This window comes from Pinus tabuliformis, chromosome 5_2 (assembly GCF_031772625.1).
Source record: "Pinus tabuliformis cultivar Carrire ecotype Pingquan chromosome 5_2, CPIR1, whole genome shotgun sequence".
Lineage (NCBI taxonomy): Eukaryota > Viridiplantae > Streptophyta > Pinopsida > Pinales > Pinaceae > Pinus > Pinus tabuliformis.
The window spans coordinates 512023352-512045607 of NC_142306.1; the positions used below are offsets into that span (position 1 = coordinate 512023352).

General features: G+C 40.5%; 1 protein-coding gene across 1 annotated transcript in view; it reads right to left on the reverse strand.

Annotated features, from left to right (window-relative positions):
- The window catches only part of LOC149159930 (protein CONSERVED ONLY IN THE GREEN LINEAGE 160, chloroplastic-like), a 302860-nt gene that overhangs the window by 249246 nt on the left and 31358 nt on the right, over positions 1-22256 (reverse strand). Inside the window, exons 2-4 of the mRNA XM_089436593.1 lie at positions 15652-15701; positions 15463-15559; positions 15241-15336 (exon numbers count right to left, since the gene is read on the reverse strand). Of these exons, the coding sequence (XP_089292719.1) occupies positions 15241-15336; positions 15463-15559; positions 15652-15701 (243 nt within the window). The remainder of the gene's footprint in view (positions 1-15240; positions 15337-15462; positions 15560-15651; positions 15702-22256) is intronic.

The window sequence follows — 22256 nt, forward strand, 5'->3', positions numbered from 1 at the left end:
AGATACTACTACCAGGCAGATGTGGGAAGCCCTTGTTATGCTAGACCAGGGATCTTCCGAGCAGCGGAAGATGTATCTTGAGGAAAAGTTGAGATGTACAAGGATGCAGAAAGGGGAGCACATAGACCCCTTCCTCACTAGGATTCAGGATGTCCGAGACCAGCTGTCTGCAGTAGGGTCAGCGCCCCAGCCTACAAAATTGGTGCGGTTAGCTCTAAACAGCATTTTCGAAGACTGGCAGGTCTTTATCCGGAGTATTTTGGGCAGAAACAAGTTGCTTGATTGGGATTGAATGTGGGATTATCTACAATAGGAAGAGATGAGGCAAGATTTGGTGAAGAGCACCATTAGTGGCACCAGCACCAGCAGTGGGACAAAGCAAGTGAAGGAAGAGGAGAATGTGGCCCTCGCATCAAAGGGGCAGCAGAAGCAGCGCAGGAGGAAGGAGGACCTTTGCAAGGTCAAGTGCTTCAGATGTAGTGAGCTTAGCCACTACAGCATCCAGTGTCGTCTCGGGAAGAAGGACAAGGAGGAGAAGCAGGACCAGGCGGCAGCTCATGCAAAGATCGACAGGCTATCCTCCAAATTGGAGGAAGAGTTTGACATGATCACCGATACACCTCCAAGAGTGAGGTGGGCTGATTTGGTTTTGTAGCCCCAAAGAGCTACAGGTTAGGCAGGATTCTTGAGGAAGTCCATCTCATGAATCAATACCTTGCTACAAGAGCCCATAGCATGCAGTAGTAAGATGGACCAGTGGCAGATGGTGCAGTCAGATGCCAGAGTGACAAATGTAGTGGCTAGTAGCGATCAGATACTGGGCAGCGCAGTGCAGAGTTGGCAGCAATGCAGTTGGCACAGAGCAAAGTTAGCAGCAGCGCAGAGGCTTTAGTGACAGTGCATAGACTAGCAACAACCAGAGACTCTGGAGACAAATGCATCATAGTGATCACAGTTGATTCACTATTTTGGATGCTTTTCAGTTGCAGTTGCAACAGAAGTAGATGGAGAGGGAGTTGCAGTGCAGATGCAGTGTTGGTAGCAGTTCAGCAAGTCCAACAACAACACAGACGCAACGTATATCAGAGTTGCACAGTAGTTGGTGGCCAGCAGCTGCCAGACATCAGCAGCGTGACAAGAGGTGGTGCAAAGACAGGGTGTTGCTTCAATAGGTTGTAGCGCTAGAACACATTCCTCACTAAGAGAGAGTGTTAATTTTTGTAGCATCGGATGTGTTCTAGCCACGAAATTTGGTGGAGAGGCTAGAATACATGTATTCTCCAAAACCTAGAAAATTCACATAGAGACGACTTAATTAAAATACTTAATTAGTTTTTAATGTTTCCTAAGTCATGGTGAGAATCTTCTAGAAAAAGACATGGACCGAGTTCTAGTTAATCTTAGTCATTGATTAAGTTTTAAGCATGGTCGTTGATGTCTCAACAAGAGATTATAAGAGGAAACTCGATGGGGCTTGGAGAACACACACACCAGCAGTTTGATTTCACTGGCAGATCGATTTCCAAAGTAGCAGTGCTGAGTTGCCGGAGAGAGAGCTAGTGAGCTCAAAGCAGTGAGAGAGGGGCAGGGGTCGTAAGGCCAGAGGAAGTTCTTCTAGTTCTAGTGAGTGCACTACAAAGAGGCAGTGAGTGCCACAGAGAGGCAACACAGAGCCATGCAGAGGCAGCACAGAGCCATGCAGAGGCAGCGCAGTGCTTCAGAGGGGATTTCATATTTTGTTGGGGAGAAGCAGCGATTCAGTGCCAGAAGCCGGAAGAGGGAGTCCTAAGGCCAGGAGGATCCATCTTCCAGACAGCCGTTGATCAGATAGCGAGAAGGAAGCAGTTCTGAGTTGTGGGACGCAATACTGCGTAGGCTAACACAATGACTGCGCAAAGGCAGCAAAGAGCATTTCAACTTGAGCCAAGGTCAGTGTCGGATCGCCAGTGGGAGTGAGATTTTCTCACTAGATTTATTGTCAGTCATTTCTCTGTATGGATTGCTAGATTTGAGCATACATAGTCTTGTACTCAAATTTACTACTGCATAATATTAAAACCCTCAGCTGCTGCACCAGTTCTCCCGAGTTGGGTTTTTCCACTTTAGTCAAAAAATAATTGTGTATTTGTGTGTGTGTGCATCTATTCTTCCAGCATTTTTATTTCTTCTTCAGTATTTGTTTTGTGAAGGTTGCAGTGCATTTGTTTCGATATTTTCCATAGAACACAACAAATAAGGTGTTTAATTGAATTAACAAATAGAAAAAATAACATCAGTTGTTGCAATAGAATTTGGAGTTAGCCGAATTTTCACACTCAATTTGACTGTGCTCCCATTTATGACACCGACAAGGAGGATGAGGTTGAGAGTGGTCCTACATCTCTCCCGAGCATTGTTTATGATGACATATCCATCAATACCCTTGGGAAGGAGAATTATCATTTTCCCTTGCATGAAAGAGAGCAACTGGAGATGATTGATTCTTCTTTTTAGGAAGACGTTGTCTTTGATACCAACAATGATAGGATTGATAAGGCCCTTGCTCATACCTACCTCCCTTGTGATTCCGGGAGTATATTCAAATCACTTGAGCCTCTAGAGTTGGATTTTCAGGAAAAGGATCTTGTTAAGACTTCACCTTCCCCTTTGCCCTTTTCTATTGTTCATCACCTTGAGTCTTCATCAAATGATTCCCTCGCCCCTTCTCATATGATCTCAAGTGACCGGCAGCCCTTTCCCCCTTCCAAGTATAGTTTCAAGGAAGACCCCTCATTGGCTATACTTTACCTCCTAAGACATACCCTCAGGGTTTTGATCACTCCATGACCTCCCCTCTCCAACGTGACCATCACCTTGAGCAACCTATTTGTTGCACCCCTTCTTTCCCTTACCCTTTGTTCCCCTCTCATCACAACCTTGTGGCAACTACAAAGCACAATATTATGAGTAAATGATCATGATAAAAAGTTCTTAGGGACAATCATTCATTCCACCATTGTATACTTAGAGGAAAGGCTCCACATTTCTAGATTGACTTGTGTTCCTTCTCTAATGGATTCCTCTTACTTCACATGGAAACCATACTTTCCCACCTCCCACCCACAGCATCCTCCATGTGTTTGGGTTTCCATTCGTTGTGGGATTTGTTGCATGAGTAATCATATATGCAGGCATATTTATATTGATTTGATGATTTGTTGGCTGTATTGGCTTTATGAATACACTTAATATTAGCTTCGTTGTATGCATGTTAGGGTAGGATGCATTGCATGCTCATTTCCTCATTAAAACTAACATCATATGATATTTTTCATGGTATATTAGATGCATTTAGATTAAATTTGCATTATATTTAATTTCCTGATGATTTTATGGCCTAACACTAAGCATGGGTGATCATAAGACACCATAGAAACATGTTGCCCCAGGCATTTAGCCTTTGATATGTGCAGGTAACAGGTCTACGGTAACCAAGGGATTGTTGGTGTTCTCATGACCTCCCATTCAAGTAGCTTCGCCCACTTGTCTGAGAGCTCATGTCCTAGTAAAAGCCAAATGTTACCCACCATTTTGTGGGTGATATCCCTAGGAGAAAAAAATTCTCCATGATGGTCCTCAGTCGGTAGCCCCTTGTAGCCACCAACTAGCTCATTGTGCAATTTCTCTGCCACCTGAAGGCTGAGACAGCCATGTGGTCCCTCATCCATCTGTCATGATTGTATGTTTGAAGGTGGGCCTCCCAAACCTAAAGGTATGCCTTGTCATTTGGTGATTGAGTATTTTAGTTTACTTATCATGAATTAATGGAGGGATTTGGCAGAAAGAGTGGAGTAGGTATGTGCTCTTGTCCCCTAGGTACCTTTTGGATGTAAACCTTGGACACTAGTCCCATGGGATCTCCTTTATTGAGCTTTGGGCTTTGGGGATGGCACTAAATGGGAAACCCCGATTTTGGTTGCGTGTTCCCACTCCCAGATCCACATATATCACCCCACTTCTATTCATTATAATCCCATTCATCTCTCCTCCCACCTGGGTCCACATTCCTCCATTGGGTCCACATAGGGTTAGTCTCCCCTTCCCCTTTCCCACACCTTGGGTTTGGGCTTGGAACGATGCCCCGGAGGTTGATGCAACTGAAAAGAAAAGTAAAAGCATAATTAGCCACATTCAACAAGAAAATATACCACAAAATGCAAAAGATGGTCGAGACCCAATGCATGAGCTCTACCCCATTCTCATGGCCATCACCCTAGTTCCTATAAACCCTAGACGAGCCTCTTTTATCGTTCAGGAACCCCATGATTGTCCCAACCCCTGGTGGGAAATGAACCTTTCCACCTCAAAAGGGGTATCCACTACTATACTTTACATATCATGCTCTTGTCCAAGAACCCCATGATTGTCCCAACCCCTGGTGGGAAATGAACCTTTCCACCTCAAAAGGGGTATCCACTACTATACTTTACATATCATGCTCTTACTCTTTGAGTCCTGGGCAGTTAACCAAAGAAAAATCATAAAAGGAAAAAGGCATATGAATAAGGGTGAAAAAATCAAGGCAGGGTAACTCATGTACCACAATTGCTCCCTCCTATACATTATATACCCAAGTGTGGGCTTCCCCTTTATTAGCTACCCTTGTAACTTGGCATGTGATCCAGGATTGCCCCCTACATCCCCTACTCTGTTTCATCCCTTTATCACATGCCACCACCATTTAAAGGATGTACCTTGGATGTATCATCCCCTTTGAAAGTAGAAACCACCTAATAGGGCACTTGGTTAACCCCCCTTGGAGCTTGGAAACATTAGCACGTGTCAAAGCCAACTTGTTGTCCATGGTTTGTAAGCTCTTTAACTCGATTTATTTAAATGACTTGTTGTATTGGAAGGCAAGGGGATGCATTAGATCTTATGCAGGATTACAGATGGTCTCCATTTTGGGTTTGGTCTCCCTATATGGGGTCCTAACCCTTCAAAGGGCTACATTGGCACATGGGCCTCCACAGTAGTAGACAGCATTCCATTGATCCCCAGAGATGTTCGTAGATTATTCGAGTTTCAACTATTGGACGAGGAAGACGCACCTGGTTCACCACGCCCAGTTGGCCCCACAGTTGTATCATGCACTTGGCAGAAGGCCCAGGACCTGTATGTTGATGTGTCATCACTTACATTATCATCTGAGCCCTTACAGATGGTCTACAGGCATCTTTGATCTACTTGGAGACCCATGAGGTTACTTGTGTACCCCCACACCCATTCGGAGCACCATAGGTTTATTATTTGGAGAACAAGAGGCGAACCCCTTGTGCACTACTTTTGGGAGGGAATCCAATTCATCATTATGGAACTTATGGACTTCATCAAGCTTCTTAGAAAGCCCAACAACATGTATTATTGATCATTCAACCTCTTAAGAGTCTTATTCAATTGTTTATGAGCTAGTTTGGTGGGCTTGTCACCAAAAGTTAGTTATTTTGTACATTATTTTATTTTAGGGGCTAATGTAGGCCTAATTAGCTAAATCGAACTCATTAGAGGTGTATAAATAGAAGTGATGAGGATTCATTTTAGCATCATCACTTGGATTTGGAACTTATATCTCTTTACAGATTTTCACTATCCTTCTTGAAGGACAAATTTTTGGAGCATGGAATGAATTTTGATGTTTGGATTATTTTCTCATGTCTTGGAGCTTCTTGAATGGAAAAATTTTGGATGGTTGGATATATTCTTATACATGTAAGTACAATTTAATGCTATTCTTTCTCTCTATTTTTGTCACATACATTGTTGCTGGGATTTCGCTATACTAGGGCTTATTTGTTGCATCTCTTTATGCAAAGTTGTGGAAATTTTGTTTCTAGATAGTGAATGCTTCATGTATGGGCCATGTATAATGAATGAATGTTCCTAGAGATGTTTCATTACTGAAATTCATCTTGATAAGCCATCTATGTTGCAAAACGAAGTATAAAGTCTTTGAAGTTGCTTTTGTTGTCGCCTTAATGCTAAGTGAAGTTGTCTTTGAGGCCTCCTTGACCTAGAAAATCTAAAAGTCCATAGTCATAATTCTACCTGACTCCAATCTCCCCAAAGGATTAGGCACTGGTCCACCAAAAGGTGATCACCTTAAACCTTATTCATTCTACTCCCTCTTCTTTTCTAGGCCTAGCCCATTAGGTCTCCTAGGGCATCATTTATCTTGCAAACCACCCATCAAAAATTTCGATCTCTTGGCCCCTACTGCATTAGTGTGTCTCCTAGGTGCCCTCCAATTTTGAAGAAATTTCGAAGGTGGGATTTTGTTAATTTTAGGTATGTTCTATGCTTAGAGCAATTTATTTCAATTTTCACAGTTAGCTCAATATCCTTTCGAGATTAGCAATCACATTAGCATTAAAGTAAACTGCAGATAGAACATAAACATAAATCGCAGAAGACAAGCCAAGACAAGAGGACACAAGATGTGGCGCTAGCCAGGGACAAACCCCAATGTGGGGAAACCCTTGATCAATTCTTCTTATCTGTTCTTCAATAGTTTAGCAGAGAGAGAGAGAGTACAGTTACAACAGAAGTCAACACTTTGACTTATCTAGATAAGAGCATAGATCATTTCTAAGAAGATGATACATGAGATCAGTTGAAGACATGTTGCTTCAACTGATTCTCCAAGGTGACTCCTTCACCTATCGTTGTGTTGCATTTCGTCATCATGCTGCACATCACTGCGCTGCACCATGCAGCACCTATCATCACTATGCTGCATCTCATCACACTTCATTAATCATGACTGTACCCATCATTGTACTGCATTATGTGCCATTGTTGAACCATGTTGCCATACTAACCTATGTGTTGGTTGCACCTTGCTTGCTTGTTGTCCCTTGCTTGCTTGTTGTCCATTGCTAACTGTCCCTTGCATGATATCTTTAACATTGCATGCTTGGTTTATTTGCTGCTAAGTACCATACAACTATCCCAATGTTAGTTAGTTGTCCCTTGCATGCTACTCTCCTTCGGAGACAGATGCTCTGCCTGTTCCGGCAGTTCCTAGCAATTCCAGCAATTCTGGTTGTTCCGGGCAGTTCCAGCAGTTCCGGCAATTCCGGCTATTCCCGGCAGTTCTAGCTTTTGCCCTCTGCGTCAGCTTTCCCGCCTGTTCCAGCAGTTCCCGGCAGTTCTGGCTGTTCCCGGCAGTTCCGGCTTCTGCCCTTTGCGTCAGCTTTCTTGCCTGTTTCGGCAGTTCCCAGCAGTTCCGGCTTCTGCCCTCTGCGTCAGCTTTCTTGCCTGTTCCGGCAGTTCCCGGCAGTTTCGACAATTCCGGCAATTCCAGCTATTCCCGACAGTTCCGACTTTTCCCAGCAGTTCCCACTTCTGCCCTCTGCGTCAGCTTTCCCGGGAACAGCCGGAACTACCAGAACTGTCGGGAACAACCGGAACTGCCGGGAACTACCGGAACTGTCGAGAACTGCCGAAACTGCCAGGAACAGTCAGAACTGTCGGGAACAGCCGGAACTGTCGGGAACAGCTGGAACTGTCGGAACATCCGAAGCATCTGTCTCCGAAGGAGAGCAACATGCAAGGGACAACTAACTAACATTGGGACAGTTGTATGGTACTGAGCAACAAATACACCAAGCATGCAATGTTACAGCTAGCATGTAAGGGACAGCTAGCATGCAATAGCAAGCATGCTAAGGACAACAAGCATGCTAGGGACAACAAGCAAGCAAGGGACAACAAGCAAGCAAGGTGCAGCCAACACATAGGTCAGTATGGCAACATGGTGCAGCAATGGCACATAATGCAGTACAGTGATGGGTACGGTCATGATTAATGAAGCTTGATGAGATGCAGCATAGTGATGATGGGTGCAGCATGGTGCAGCGCAGTGAGGTGCAGTATGATAACGAAATGCAACACAATGATAGGTGAAGGAGTCACCTTGGAGAATCTGTTGAAGCAGCATGTCTTCAACTGATCTCATGTATCATGCTTAGAGATGATATATGCTCTTATCAAGATAAGTCAAAGTGTTGACGTCTGTTGTAAATGTACTATCTCTCTCTCTTTTTGTTGAATTATTGAAGAACATATAAGAAGAATTGATCAAGGGTTTCCCCACAATGGGGTTTGTCCCTGGCTAGCGCCACATCTTGTGTACTCTTGTCTTGGCTTGTCTTTTGCGATTTATGTTTATGTTCTATCTGCAGTTTACTTTAATGCTAATGTGATTGCTAATCTCGAAAAGATATTGAGCTAACTGTGAAAATTGAAATACACTACTCTAAGCATAGAACAAACCTAAAATTAACACTTCAAGTTCATAACTTCGTACTTTGCTTCAAATTTCAAATTTCATTTTTTCTTATGTTTATCTTATTTGTAATTTTGTTGTACATGCATGGTGGACTCGCTATGGTGCCAGAGTACCCCATCTGCAAAAGCTTGCCATTCGAATCCTCAGCCAAACATGTAGCTCCTCAAGATGCGAGCGCAGCTGGAGTGTATTGGGAAAAATACACAATAAGAAGCGCAATAGGAGTGTATTTGAAAAAATGCACAACAAGAAGCGCAATAGGTTAAACTTAAAACTTAAAATATTCCAAATTTCCAATTAATTTTTTGAATTCATTAAATAATATTTTTTTTATAATTATTATTTTATGAACTTTGTGCAGGTTGGAGTCCCAGCGACTTAATAACATGGTCTACGTCTACTAAAATCTTCGATTGTGGGTGAGGCAACTTGAGAGGATACTTTATATGGAGGCCATCTCATTGGATAGGATTGACACCACTGCTGCATGGAGGGTTGAGGCCAAGAGGCCTCTCATGAAGTCTGTCGATGATTGGTTAGAGCAGGAGGTAGTGGAAGGCATAGAGGGGGAGGAGGGGGAGGAGGAGGAGGAGGAGGTGACACCACCTACCCAGGCTACCCCTGCCACCAGTAGAGGAGGTGGTCTACCTCCTCTAGCTCCTACTTCTTCAACTTCTAGAGCACAGCAAAGTCCACTACCAACTCCACCGGCATCTACATCTAGAGGGAAATGGAAAGCTATTGCATTTTCTCGCAAGAGGGGCAGAGGAAATCAGTAGTATTAGTTATTTGGTTCATTTCATTGTATATGATATTATGACTCATGATATGAGATACATTATTATATTTTTTGTTGATATTTTGAGGTTGAGTTGGGACTCAGGAATCAAGACTTACTATTCAGGACATGATTCACTGTTATGTATGATATAGCACTAGAAATGATATTACACATCTTATATATTAGTTCTTTTATCATATTTATGTGTCAATGTATTTATTTTATGTTGTAGATGCTTTAGATATTAAAAAAATTGACAAAAATGAATATTTTTGTATTTTACAATTTTTCCCCGATTTTTTCCCAATTTTTATGATTTTTTTGGATTTTTTCCCCTCTCCGATTTAATCCCGATAACGATTTTCGCAACATTGGCTGCACTTGCTTCTTCCTTGGAGTCACCATTATCAACTTTCTTTCTTTCCTCACGAAACCATATTCAATGTTGATCAATATCATCATGTCTAAGTCATGTCACCTTGTGGGAGTCTTGATCCTTAACCATCCCAAACTATGCCAAACTTCTTCTTTCAAGCATCAAGTAACCATATGGAAGACTTACCGAGCACATTTTATAACCAACTCCTTTTGCAAGATTCTTGTAGATGTGAACCCTACCTTAGAGAAAAATACTTAAAAACATGCATACCTTTGCTTCCATACAACCATCTGGCCACACCTTCTTGAATGAGCTTGCTTCCAACCTTATTGAAGATAATTTTTTCCTTTAAGAGGAGAAAGACTTTAATTCTTCCTCTCAAACTGCAACCTGACCATTTGCATATCTTCATCCTACAAGACTACTGTTTCCATACTAGATGGAATATATACTAGTCATAATGCTTCTTCCAAAAACTTTCCTAAATGATGGTTCTCTTTTTTTCACAAGATGAGTACCTCTAACATTATGTTAGAAAATGCTTGGATGAACTACAATGTGCAATATGGTCCCAATATTCTCATTCTTATAAGCAAGATGACTCCTTCCAAAGCAATTTGATCAAGTAGATTCTAATTACCCTACTATCATTTGCTTATTTCTATGAAGTCATGCTTTTACAAAAACCAAGACTTCTAAAGAGTGCAACGGTGCATTGCTATTCTACTTTCTATTTTCTAGTAAAAGAAAGATAAATTGTTAATGAACCTGATAGAGACAGAGCTTTCTTCAATAGTAAAGATCCTTGGGATCTTCTCCTTTCGACTTCTTCTCAGGTTCTCCCTTTTCTTCAGCTATGTCGGCTTCACTCCTTTCCTTCCTTTTGTTGTTTTTATTGTTTAGACAATCCCTCTTAAAATCTCCATACGCATTGCATCCAAAGCATTGAATCTTGGACATATCTGGTTTCCCCTTGGTCTTTCCAAACTTTCCTTTCTTCTTCTTCTTGGATTTTACAATAAATGTTTGAGATTTTTCATTTGATTCGGTGTCATCCTTTGCCTTTATCCTTGTTTCTTCCAAGATACATAGAGCCCATAGTTCATCAAAAGGAGTAGTATCCTTTCTTGACTAGACACTAGTTGCAAAACTGCTCCCATCAAGTGGCAAAGCATTTAATACACAAGTAGTCATTTCTAGATCGGAAACGACTTCCCCAAGCCCTTGCAATTGGTCCCTTATTTGCAAGATCTTGACCATGTCTTCATCCTTTGAATTCCTTATTCTATATAGTCGATTCCTCAAGGGTATCTTCTGACCTGATGCACTTATAGAGTACAACTTTACCAACTTATCATAGATTGTTTTAGATAACGTCAAATCAACAACAAAGGGAATGAGATGATCTTTTATGGATTCAATAAGAATCCTTTGTGCCCTCACTTCTTCCTTCTTGTATCTTGCTCATTCTTGAGTCTTCTCCTTGTCTGGTTGTGTAATTTCACCAAGAACATATTCCATGACTTCATTTTTTGCGAGTATCAAATCAATCCTCTTCTTCCATGTTAGGAAGTTTGTTGACCTAACAAGCTTGTTGCTTTCCTTGCAAAATTTAGCTATTTGATCTGTAGATTGAGACATGGAGCACAAAATAGTACTTCCTTGTCAAACAAGTGTCCTTCTTGATGATGTCTCCAACTATCTTGATGCTTTCAAGACCTTCAAAGAGATTTCAATAATGCCCTAGAATGATGACTTCTAGGATGCCTTCAACAATAGTGTCTTCAACAGTGTCATAGCGGATGATGATTGCAAGAATCTTTGATGCTTCCTTTAAAGATGTCTTTCAACGAGCCTTCAAATTGATAACTTTCCAAGAGAGATCAATATCCCTTTCAAGATAAAGCAACCTTCCTTCAAGATGTTCCTTTAAAAGCAAGGAACCTTCAAGAGAGAGACAATATAGATGTCCTTTCTTCAGATGTTGAGACTTTTAATGAGAGCTTGATGTAGTAGCCTTTATTCCTTCAGAGAGAGCTTGATTCTTCTTAAGATGATGAGGTCTTCTTCCTTGAGTCCTTTTGCAAATGATTCCCCTTGACAAGCAATCCCTTCTTATGTCAACAAGATGATCTCCAAGTTGCCTTCTCTTTCTTCACCTTAGCTCTGATCCCATGTTGGAGAATCTACTAGGGCAACTATTAAAACGATTCTCCTTAACCTTAATAAAAGCTTGTGAACTTTAGTTATCTTCTTATTATTCTTTATTAGATCTTTTCATCAAACAATTATCAAGAGAATAAATCATAAAAGACAGTGGACACAAAATCCCAAAGCCTCTCAAAAGTGGAAAGTTTCTCCCGAGTATAGATACCCTTGACAAATGATTCTTGAGGCTTTAAGAAACCATTAATCACTTTCTCCCCTAATGCCGCAAGTTGATCACGTATCTGAGTGATCTTCACGAGGTAGTTAGTAACATTGTCATATCTAGACATCTGAACAGATCTAAGCTTATTTCTCAATATTATCTTCATGTTCATGTAGTCACTCTGGAAAAGACACACAAGAGCATTGAACACTTCTTTGAACAATTGTTTCTTAGACAAGTGAAGACTAGGATGATCCTTCATTGCATCCAAGATCACCCGTTTGGCTCTAATCTCATTCTTCACATGAGAATCTAATTATCATGGATCCGCCAGTAAAGGAACTACTTGGTTAACAATTTCCCAAAGGTCATTTTCCTTCAAAAGAAAAGTAACCCTTGCTTTCCAAGACAAGAAGTTGGATGCTCTATCCAATTTGTCTTCAAACATGAGACTTCATATTGCCATTTTTCGGACCTGAACAAATTGTTGTGGATTTGTGTTTAGTGCTTCAAGCACCCACAAGATTTACTGTTAGTTTAATAGATTTGCTACCATGATCTTGAAAATCGGCTTCCTCTTTAGAGTGTAAGCTCTGATATCATGTTAATTTTTCTAACCCCAATAAATAAGCAAATTATTTAGAAGTAATTTCCTTGCTAAAAATAAATTTTAAATTTCACTTATTGAATAAAATGCAACCATTGGGAATTTTAACAAGCAAAATAAAATTATAGTGGAAGCAAATGAAACCAATTTACATAATAAAACACACCACAATATTTTTCCCTTCAAATTAGCTTCTCATTGAAATAATGTCAAAGCTTACAAGGGTTCATTTACTAAGAAAATGGGCCATTGAAGACAAATACAAGCTATGGCAAAAATCTCATAATTTTTGGGGCACTTGTATGACCTACATGACTGTCCAAAATTTATCAACCCCCTCAACCTACTGACCAATTGTATGGCCGCATGTATGACCCACATGTGTGGCCTTCAACTTGTTGCTCATGTCCGGGCTGGTACGGCCTGTGTGGGTTAGTTACTCTGCTGCAGATTTCTCCTGTTGTCTTTCCAAACCTAATCAATGGATGAAAGTCCTTTATCACCCTTGCTAAGATCTCCTTGAGTCATTGTCCTTTATGTCTCAATCAATGTGTCTTTCTCTTCACCCAGCCTTGCCTTTTTATAATTTGAATTTTCCACTGAATCAAATAACCATTGACGATTAAGTCTCCATAACCCTAATCTCTCAATGAGACTAACAGTTGAGATTAAGCCAGGATCAACGATTTGGACTCATATAATTCACTAATGTAAAACCATTACATTTTATTAGATTTTAATCTCATTTTCATAAAAGGCATTTCACTTTAATAATTCCTTTAATTGTGAATTACTAAGATAAAGACTTTGGATGACTTCCACATGTCTCGACACTTAGATCTATGTGGAAGTACCTGTTTAAGCAACAAATATCAACATTAGGGTTAGGTTATTGCAATATCATCATTTTTCAACATTATTTACCTTAGATATTCTTGTTCTAGGGATAGAACTTGTATGCATTCATTTGGAAAAGTAAAAAATATCATTTTACATGCATTTTTCAGCTATAAATTAGGGCTGACGTCTTGGGTTTATCGTGTTGTTTTCTGTAGTTTCCACCATGGAAGAGTATTGGAATTTACTATCTTGTTTACTTATTAATTAGCCCTAATTTTTCACTTGTCTATCATAGAATCCGAGGCTATTTTATTATTGCTGTTAATAAAATATTTACATGTAAATTGCTAATTGAAACCCTAGTTTATACCAGCAAAGTGTAATTTACAATTGCATGTGTTTGGGAACCTATTTGTCAAATTATGCCATAGGGACCTTTGGGCCCGCTCTCTTGAAATTATAACTTAAAACAGCCAAAATCTTAATTATTACATACTTGTCCTTGGGTGAATCTTGTTGTGGAACCCTTGGGGGGGGGCATGTAACCTAAGTCTATTGGATTACTTGATCCCTAGGATATACTACAGAAGCCTCCCTTGTGGGGATTGTGTCCGACTATAGAAACAAGGAGAGTAATTGCTGAGGTAATAGTGATAACTCTCCCATTGTTGCTCTCAATCTAGGTTGCTTAGTGAGGCTTTGCACTAGGGCACCAGATTTTGCAGTAATAAGTACATAATTCTTTTCTTTTCTTTTTGGGTTTGCAGGTTCTGATATTTATCCCACATGTGGAAGAACAACTAAAAATTGAACTCTTGATTATTCCTACAACAAAGATGGTAAAGCGATGAGAGTGCATGGTTGAAATTGAACCTATGATTTGTCATGCGTGAAATTGATTTAGGCTACGCTTCTTGGGATTATGTGTTCCTTTTCTCCTCAAACAATGATTAAATGGCCCTCTAAAAACTCGACCACAAGGATCTTCCTGCTCTGATACCATATTACGAAATGAGCTAGATCCCTAAATGCCAAAACCCTATATAGGGTTTAGATGAAGATACATACAACAATATTAAGAAATATTTGACACCTACAATGGAATTCACCTCTCTTATATAAAGTTCAAGAGGTCACATTTGTCCAAGACACTAAAGTATTACATTCTAACAACAATCTATTGGCCAGAGAGGATATCCATACACATGGAATATGAAATTAGACATCTCAGCTTCAATATCTCATTCAAATCAACTTCAGTATTTTTGTTGATTTGGGTAAGTTTCAACTATTTGGTTCATCTTCAGTGTAATTTTGCACACCGAAGAAGCTTCTAATACTGGAGATGCCCTTCTAGCTTGTAGTACAGAAACTTTAAAAGTCATTGTCATATTTTTATGTGCGTTATTAAGTGATAGTGGTCTAGGCGTTACTGTGTAGCCTCGTTATCGTTGTGACAAGCTAGGACTATTCTCTATACTTGATGATGCAAGTATTCATATCTGGCTAGGGGTTTTCAGATGGGATCAACCAGGCCCTATTTTTTTTCTATAGCAAACTTTTTTGTAAACTGAATCCAATTGTCAATGTAAAAATAAAAAAGCTTGCTTGTAATTTCAGATGATTATAATGTTTTGAACATAACCAAAAAAATCCAAGGTAAATTTATAGACTTCATTGTTTACCAAAACCTAAAAGACAAATCACCTAGACTGCTCACTATATAGAAGACAAATAGACATCAGATAAACTCTTATTTCTGCAATGCCTTAGAGAATACTACAAGAACGACCTGCAAATCGTCTTGTTTGAACTTGACCCATTGATGGTAGTAGCATAAATTAGAATTAAAAATTTACTGATTGAACACCTTATTGCAACAGCATTGAGGGCATGCATGAAGGAGAATAAACAAAGGAAGATTCACACTTACAGTGCCCCCTGTTGCAGCCTTGCTGGCACGGTCCCATTGCTGCTGCTCACGCCGTGTAGATATTACTCTCCATCTAGGTTTGTCAGCTGTAATAGCCTGAGCTTTATACAAACAACATTGTTTTGCAAGAATAAGAAAGTTGGCAAGAAGCAAGCATAGGATAAAAGGCAAATGCTAAGGTATAAGGCTGTCTTAAATCTAATTACGAGATATGTACAATACCTCATCTGTAGGAAGGCCAAGTCTAGCTGCTTCTACTTGTTGCTCTAAAACAGACTTTGATGGTTCCATTAGTTCCTGAGTTAAATCCACCTCAAGGCTGTTCAAAAAAAACCAGAGTATTGCATGACTGAACAACTAGAAAAATGCTAAATACATTTCACTGATATGCAAGTTCAAGAATAAAGAAACCTGTTGAGGGCCATGGCTCTATTAAGGCTCAGAAAACCCACTTCCCGTTCCTGTAAAATTAAAAACATCAGACAACTGAGAACTAAAAACAATGAACAGGTTGACAAGAACCCAAATCTTACAGAAGTCAAAGGGAACACATAGACATCTTGCATAATATGAAGAACCTGCAAGCTACTGATATATTGAAAGAAGGGGTCACAACACACACCTTGATAAAATGCAATAAAAGCGTGACTTCAGCAGATGTTGAACTTAAAAATAACCATCAGGAAAACCCGACCAAGGACCAAACTAATTGAAACCAAGTATTATTGGCAACTTCACATGCATGGCAGGTTTAAAATTTCAGACACCAGTCACTGTCAAACATTGTCCTTAAGTTGAAGAGAGTTCTATGGTTTTTCCTTTACCATATAAATCAACATGGCCGGTTTATTCAAAAACTTCAATAGCAATGGATGCATCACCATGGTAACAAGTTCACGTTAGTTTTTCTGTTTCTCCAACCCTGTTCTCCTTTAACCATTCCTTTCTGTCATTTCCTTTTTTTGGGGATTTTCTATTTTAGCGGTTCTAATTATAGACTAGAATTGACTGGTTGAATAGTGACTAGTAAGCAATGAGTAAGGTTTGGCATGTATTTAACTGTGTTTGCCACATAGAAGGGTGTGATCAGCATGTGTTAGATGGTGGCCACCACATGGAGGAGTGTGCTTGTCATGTGATGACGTGGTCCACCTATTCCTAGCACATGTGGAGCACATTACTTGGGGAGTTACCCTTTTCAATTCTCGGGAATTTTTGCATCCACGGACCCCTCTTATTCTCTAAAAAGAGATGGAGGGTACATTAGCAAACAAGTAGTCATTGTAACTATTCTATCAGTGTAAACGAGAAGTTACGTGATTGCTTCTACAAGTTTCTAACTTGCTCATTTTCATCTGCAGATCTAGTATTCCTCAGATTGATCTGAAATTCTTATATGCAATGTTTACAGTCCTGTTCTATACTCTTATGCTTTTAGTTTTCAAAACTTTAAAGTTTTAATTGGTGTTTCTTAATGTTTTCAGTTTCATCTGTACCGTAAAATCTTTGAGTGCTGATCTGCTATCATGAATTGGAAAATTTAATAGTTCATTTCCCAAAGAGATACCACAGGAAACCACTTGATAGAATTTATGGGCTACATTAGCAAACAAGTAGTCATTGTAATTATTCTTTCAGTGTAAGCAAGAAGCTATGTGATTTCTTCTACAAATTTCTAACTTTGCTGATTTTGATTTGCAGATCTAGTATTCCTCAGATTGATCTGAAATTCTTATATGCAATGTTTACATTCCTGTTTGATACTCTTATGCTCTTAGTTTTTAAAACTTTGAAGTTCTAATTGGTGTTTCTTAATGTTTTCACAAGAGAGACTCAGTTGTATGGTTTTCTTGCTCGGAAAGCAAGGTGATTGGTTCTCTAGGAAAGGCTAAAAGGATTCTTGGGGCTAGGGTTTGGGAGTATCTATTGTCAAGATGATTCCTAGGCCTAGAAATCCTTATGGAGAAATTGTCTTTGTATGATCTTTGTGGAATTGGAATTGTTAGGTTGCGGGACTACACGAGACCAAGCAGACCCGGAATTAGGTCAAGGAAATGGGATTGATCACTTAAGGAGGGGTTTGACCTAATTGTGGAAGAGAAGAGGATCAATGGACAAATCTTCTTGGAATAAAGTGCAATGATCCAAGTGAGGTCACTAGCCAAGGGAAACCTAGGGCAAGAAACGATCCTTGAGTTAGGGCTTCCAATATCTCGAGATCCCACCGTCAAAATTTCGTGAAATTTGGAGGGCCTCTAGAGGAAACCCCAACGCAGTAATGGGCAAGAGATCGAAGTCTTTTGATGGCTAGAACGTGAGATAATTGATGCCCTAGGTGACCTATGGAGGCTAGGCCTAGAAAGAGAAGGAGAGGTGAGAGAAATAAGCTTTGAAAGTGACCACCTATGGAAGGATTAGTGCCTTGTCCTTTGGGAGAGATGGAGTCAAGGAGAATTTATTGTTTGGAAAGAATTCACCCAATCAAGGAGGCCTTCAAGCAACTTTGCATGGCATTAGGGCATGAGAGCAGCTACTTCAAGGACTTTATACTTCGATTTGCAATAATTGATGACTTATCGAGATGTATTTAGCATAAATTATCTCTAGGAACATTCACCCATTCATACATGGCCCATGACATGATGCAACACTATAAAAGATCAAAATTTCCACCAATTCATATAGGAAAGCAATAAATTTCAGACTTGTATAGCGAAAATCCTAGCAACATTCATGTGACAAAGTAAATAACAAGAATAAGCATGAAAAGAGCACTTACATGTACAAAAGAGTATATCTAATCATCATATTATGCCAATAATGAAGCTCCAAGACAAGAGAGATAGATCCAAACATCAAAATTCATCCATATCATCCAAACTCGTCCTCCAAAAGGGATAGTGAAAATCTCACAAGAGCTAATAACCCAATCCAAGTGATGATGAGAGAATGAATCACCTCTCATCTATTTATACAATCTCTAATGAATTTGAATGGCCTAATTTGGACTAATAATGCCCCTAAAATAAAATAATGTGCATAATAACAATACTTTTGGTGACAAGCCCACCAAATAGCTCAATAACACAAAGATAAGCCTCTCAAAGGGCAGAATGATCAAAATAATGAGTTGTTGGGCCTTTGAAGAGGCCCAATGAAGTCCAAGGGGTGCCATGATGTGAAAATGGACTCCCAACATAGTGGACAAGGGGTTGGCCCCTTGTTTTCCAAGCAAGAACCTGTGGTGCTCCCAAGTGGGGGTGGGGGCACAAGGACATCCTCATAGGTCTCCAAGTGGATCAAAAATGCATGTAGACCATCCGTAAGGGCTAGGATAACGACATAAGCCCTCCCTCTGCAGCAGGAGACATCCTCTAGACCCCGGAACGTCTGCCAAGTGTATGGTGCAAGTGTAAAGACAATTGGGCATAGTGAACCAAGTGCAACATCCTCATCCAAAAAGGTGGAACACGAGCAATTAATGATCAGCGTTGGGGATCCATGAAGTAATCTCTGTTATGATGGAGGCCCATGGCTCTCAATGTTCACCCTACAAGTGCCAATGTGGCCCTCTGGAGGGCTAGGACCCTATATATGGAGACCAAGCCCCAAGTGGATTCCCACCTGCAATCCTACATAAGTTCCAATGCGTCCCCTTGCCCTCCAGTACAACAAACCATTAGAATAATCAAATAAAATAAAAGAGCTTAGAAGTCATGGAATCAATGGGGCACTTCATGGTGGTATGCCCTTCCATAGCGGTCTTTGGCATGTACAAGTGTCTCCAAGCTCAATAAGGGCGTTAACCAAGGATCCTATTCGGTGGTCTCATCCTTTAATGGAGATGACATGTCCATGGTATATCCCTCAAGTGGTAGGTGACAAATGATAAAGTAATGGAACGGAGTGGGGATCAGGGGAATCATCCAGACCACATGTTATGGTACAAGGGTAGCTATAATAAGGGAAGCCCACACCTGGGTATATGAGTGTAGGAGGGAGCAAATCGTGGTACATGAGTTACCCCAGCCTTTTTTTTCACCCTTCTTCATATGCCTTTTGCCTTTGATTGATTTTTCTTCATAACTACTCGGGGCTCCAAGGGATGAAAGCATGATGTGTAATATATAGCAGTGGATACCCCCTTGAGGTGGGGCAGTTCATCGCCCAACAGGGGTTGGGGCAATCATGGGTTCCTTAATGATGGAGGGGGCTCATCTAGGGCCCATAGGAATCAGGGTGATGGCCATATGTAAGGGGTAGAGCTTTTGCAATTTTTTTGGTACATCTCCTGCTGAGAGTGACCAAATTATGCTTTTTCTTTTCTTTTTAGCTTGCATCAACCTCCAAGGCATCATTCCAGGCCCGACCTAAGGTGTGGACAAGGGCGGGGGGGAGGCTAACCCTATGTGGACCTAGTGGACTTGGATAGGAAAAGAGATGAATGGGGCTAAAATAGGTGGAAAGCAGTGATGTATATGGTGTCGGAAAGCAGGACCACGCAACCAAAATCGAGATTTCTCATGTAGTGCCAACCCTAAAGCTAATGGTTAGTAAAGGAGATCCCACGGGACTAGGATACAAGGCTAACCACAAAATCGGGCAATGGAGACAAGAGTACAAACCTAGCCCACTCTTTCTGTCGAATCCCCCCACCAATCCATGCTCACAATTGCCCATGACAAGTAAGGAAAATTACTCAACTATATCGATGAAAAGTCATACCTTCGAGGTCGGAAGGCCCACCTTCAAACATAGAATCATAACAAGTGGGCATGGGACCACATGGCTAGCTCAGGTGGCGAAGATAATGGCACATCGAGCTATCTGATGGCGGCAAGGGGCTGCTGGCTGTGAAATTTTATCTATTGCAGCTACTAGAAATTATTCTTCTAACTCAAAAATTAATTATGCAGTTTACTTGCTATGGCAAATAACGAATAAAATCACTGCTGCAATTTTCACCATAAAAATACTGCGGAAAATAAAATACTGGAAACTAAGAAATTCTAGCACACACACAATAAATTTGACACAAATATTTTTGGACAATTCCCTGGAAAAACCCAACTTGGGAAAATTGGTGCAGCAGGTGAGGGTTTTATTATTAATGTTCAGCAATAATTCTAAGTACAATAATTTAGATGCCCAGCTAGCAATCTAATCTGAAGAAAACACTGGCAAAAATATTGTGAGAATTTTCTCTCACCCCATAACTATTTTTTGCCTTCGAAATAGCTTCCCCAGCCTCTGCGCTGAGATGCCTGCATCACCCTTTGCGCAATGCCTACGCTGGCCCTCTGAAGATTTCGGCCTTCCTTCCTTCGACTCTTCCAAGAACTGAAAAACTTCCTCCCGAAATGCTACTGCTCTCCTCTTCCACCTGCTACTCACCCTCTGGCTCTATCTTCTCTGCTGAGCTGCTGCTACTGAGAAAATCGAATTGCCTGGGCAACTGAGTATTTGCACTGGATGATCTCCATCACCACATCGACTTTCTTTTATAATCCACTGTTGGAGCACCAACGGCCAAGATTAAAACTTAATCAATGGCTAGGATCATTTCTGGGTCAATCCGTGTGAGTTTCTAGATGATTCACACCTTATCTCAATTAATATTGATTAATTAACCATATTCCCTAAGTTTAGACTTGGGAAATATTTAAAAATCGATTAATAATCTAATTGAGACACTTCTAGGCAGAATTTCCATCAACGATTTCTGGGTTTTGGAGATCTCATGTATTCTAGCCTCTCCACAAAATTTCATGGCTAAAACACATTCGATGCTACAAAAACTAACACTCCCTCTTAGCGAGGAACGTGTTATAGTGTTGTTGCTTCCTGTAGCAACACTCTATCTCTCCATCATCTCCTGTTACATTGTTGATGTTTGGTTGCTGCTGCCCACTAACTACTGCGCAACTCTGATATATGTTGCATCTGTGCTGCTGCTGACACTGCCATACTGCTGCCAACATTGCATCTGCACTGCAACTCCCTCTCATCTATTGTTGCAACATCTGCAACATCCAAAATAGTCTGTCCCTGCAACTGAAACGGGTTCTCCACCATACCCATTTGTTCTCTGAAATAGACGAACTTAGCTCTCCCTAGAGCTTTTGTGAGTATATCTATAACCTGCTCTTCTGTGGGAACATACTGTAGCTAGACTGCTCCTTGTTGTACACAATCTCTGATGAAGTGACACCGAATATCGATGTGCTTCGACCTGTCATGAAACACTGGATTCTCAGAGAGCTTTATGCAACTCTGATTATCACAATAGACACTGGTCACCTCCATCCTCTGCCTGAACAAGCTTACTAGCAGCTTCCAAAGCCATATAGCTTCGCATGTAGCTGTGTTGGCTGCCATATACTCTACTTCTGTAAAGCTCAGTGCTAGTGACTTTTGCTTCCTACTACACCTAGAAACTATCCCTGATCCAACACTCAAGTAGTACCCGGAGGTACTTTTCCTATGCACTTAACTGCCTGCCCAATTTGCATCTGTGTACCCACAAAGTCTGGCGTCATCCTCTCGAGTATATTTCAGCCCATACTCGACTCTGCCACGAATGTACCTCAGAATATGCCTCGCCACTGCCCAATGTACCCTTTTCGATTCCACCATGAACTAAGGGAGTGCGAAGCAAATATTTGGCCTAGTATTGACTAGATACATGAGAGACCCAATGTGATCTGAAATGGGGCACTAAAGGCTTCTTGTCAAGCTTACAAGAACCTCTCCCACTCCAAAGCTTAAATATTCCCAAGATCTAGCTTATGATTAACCAATTGCGGAATTGAAAGAACTTGAAATAGGTGTATGCTTGTGTTTGTTTTTAGACTGTTCAAGTGCTTATGTTCATTTGCTTAAACTAATATGAAATGCATATAACAGTAAATAAAGCAGCAAATAAGCAAACACATGAGACAACAATATAATATGGAGTTCACCCTGATATCTTGGGCTACGTCTCCTTGAGCTCTAGTCAACTCGACTAGGCTCTC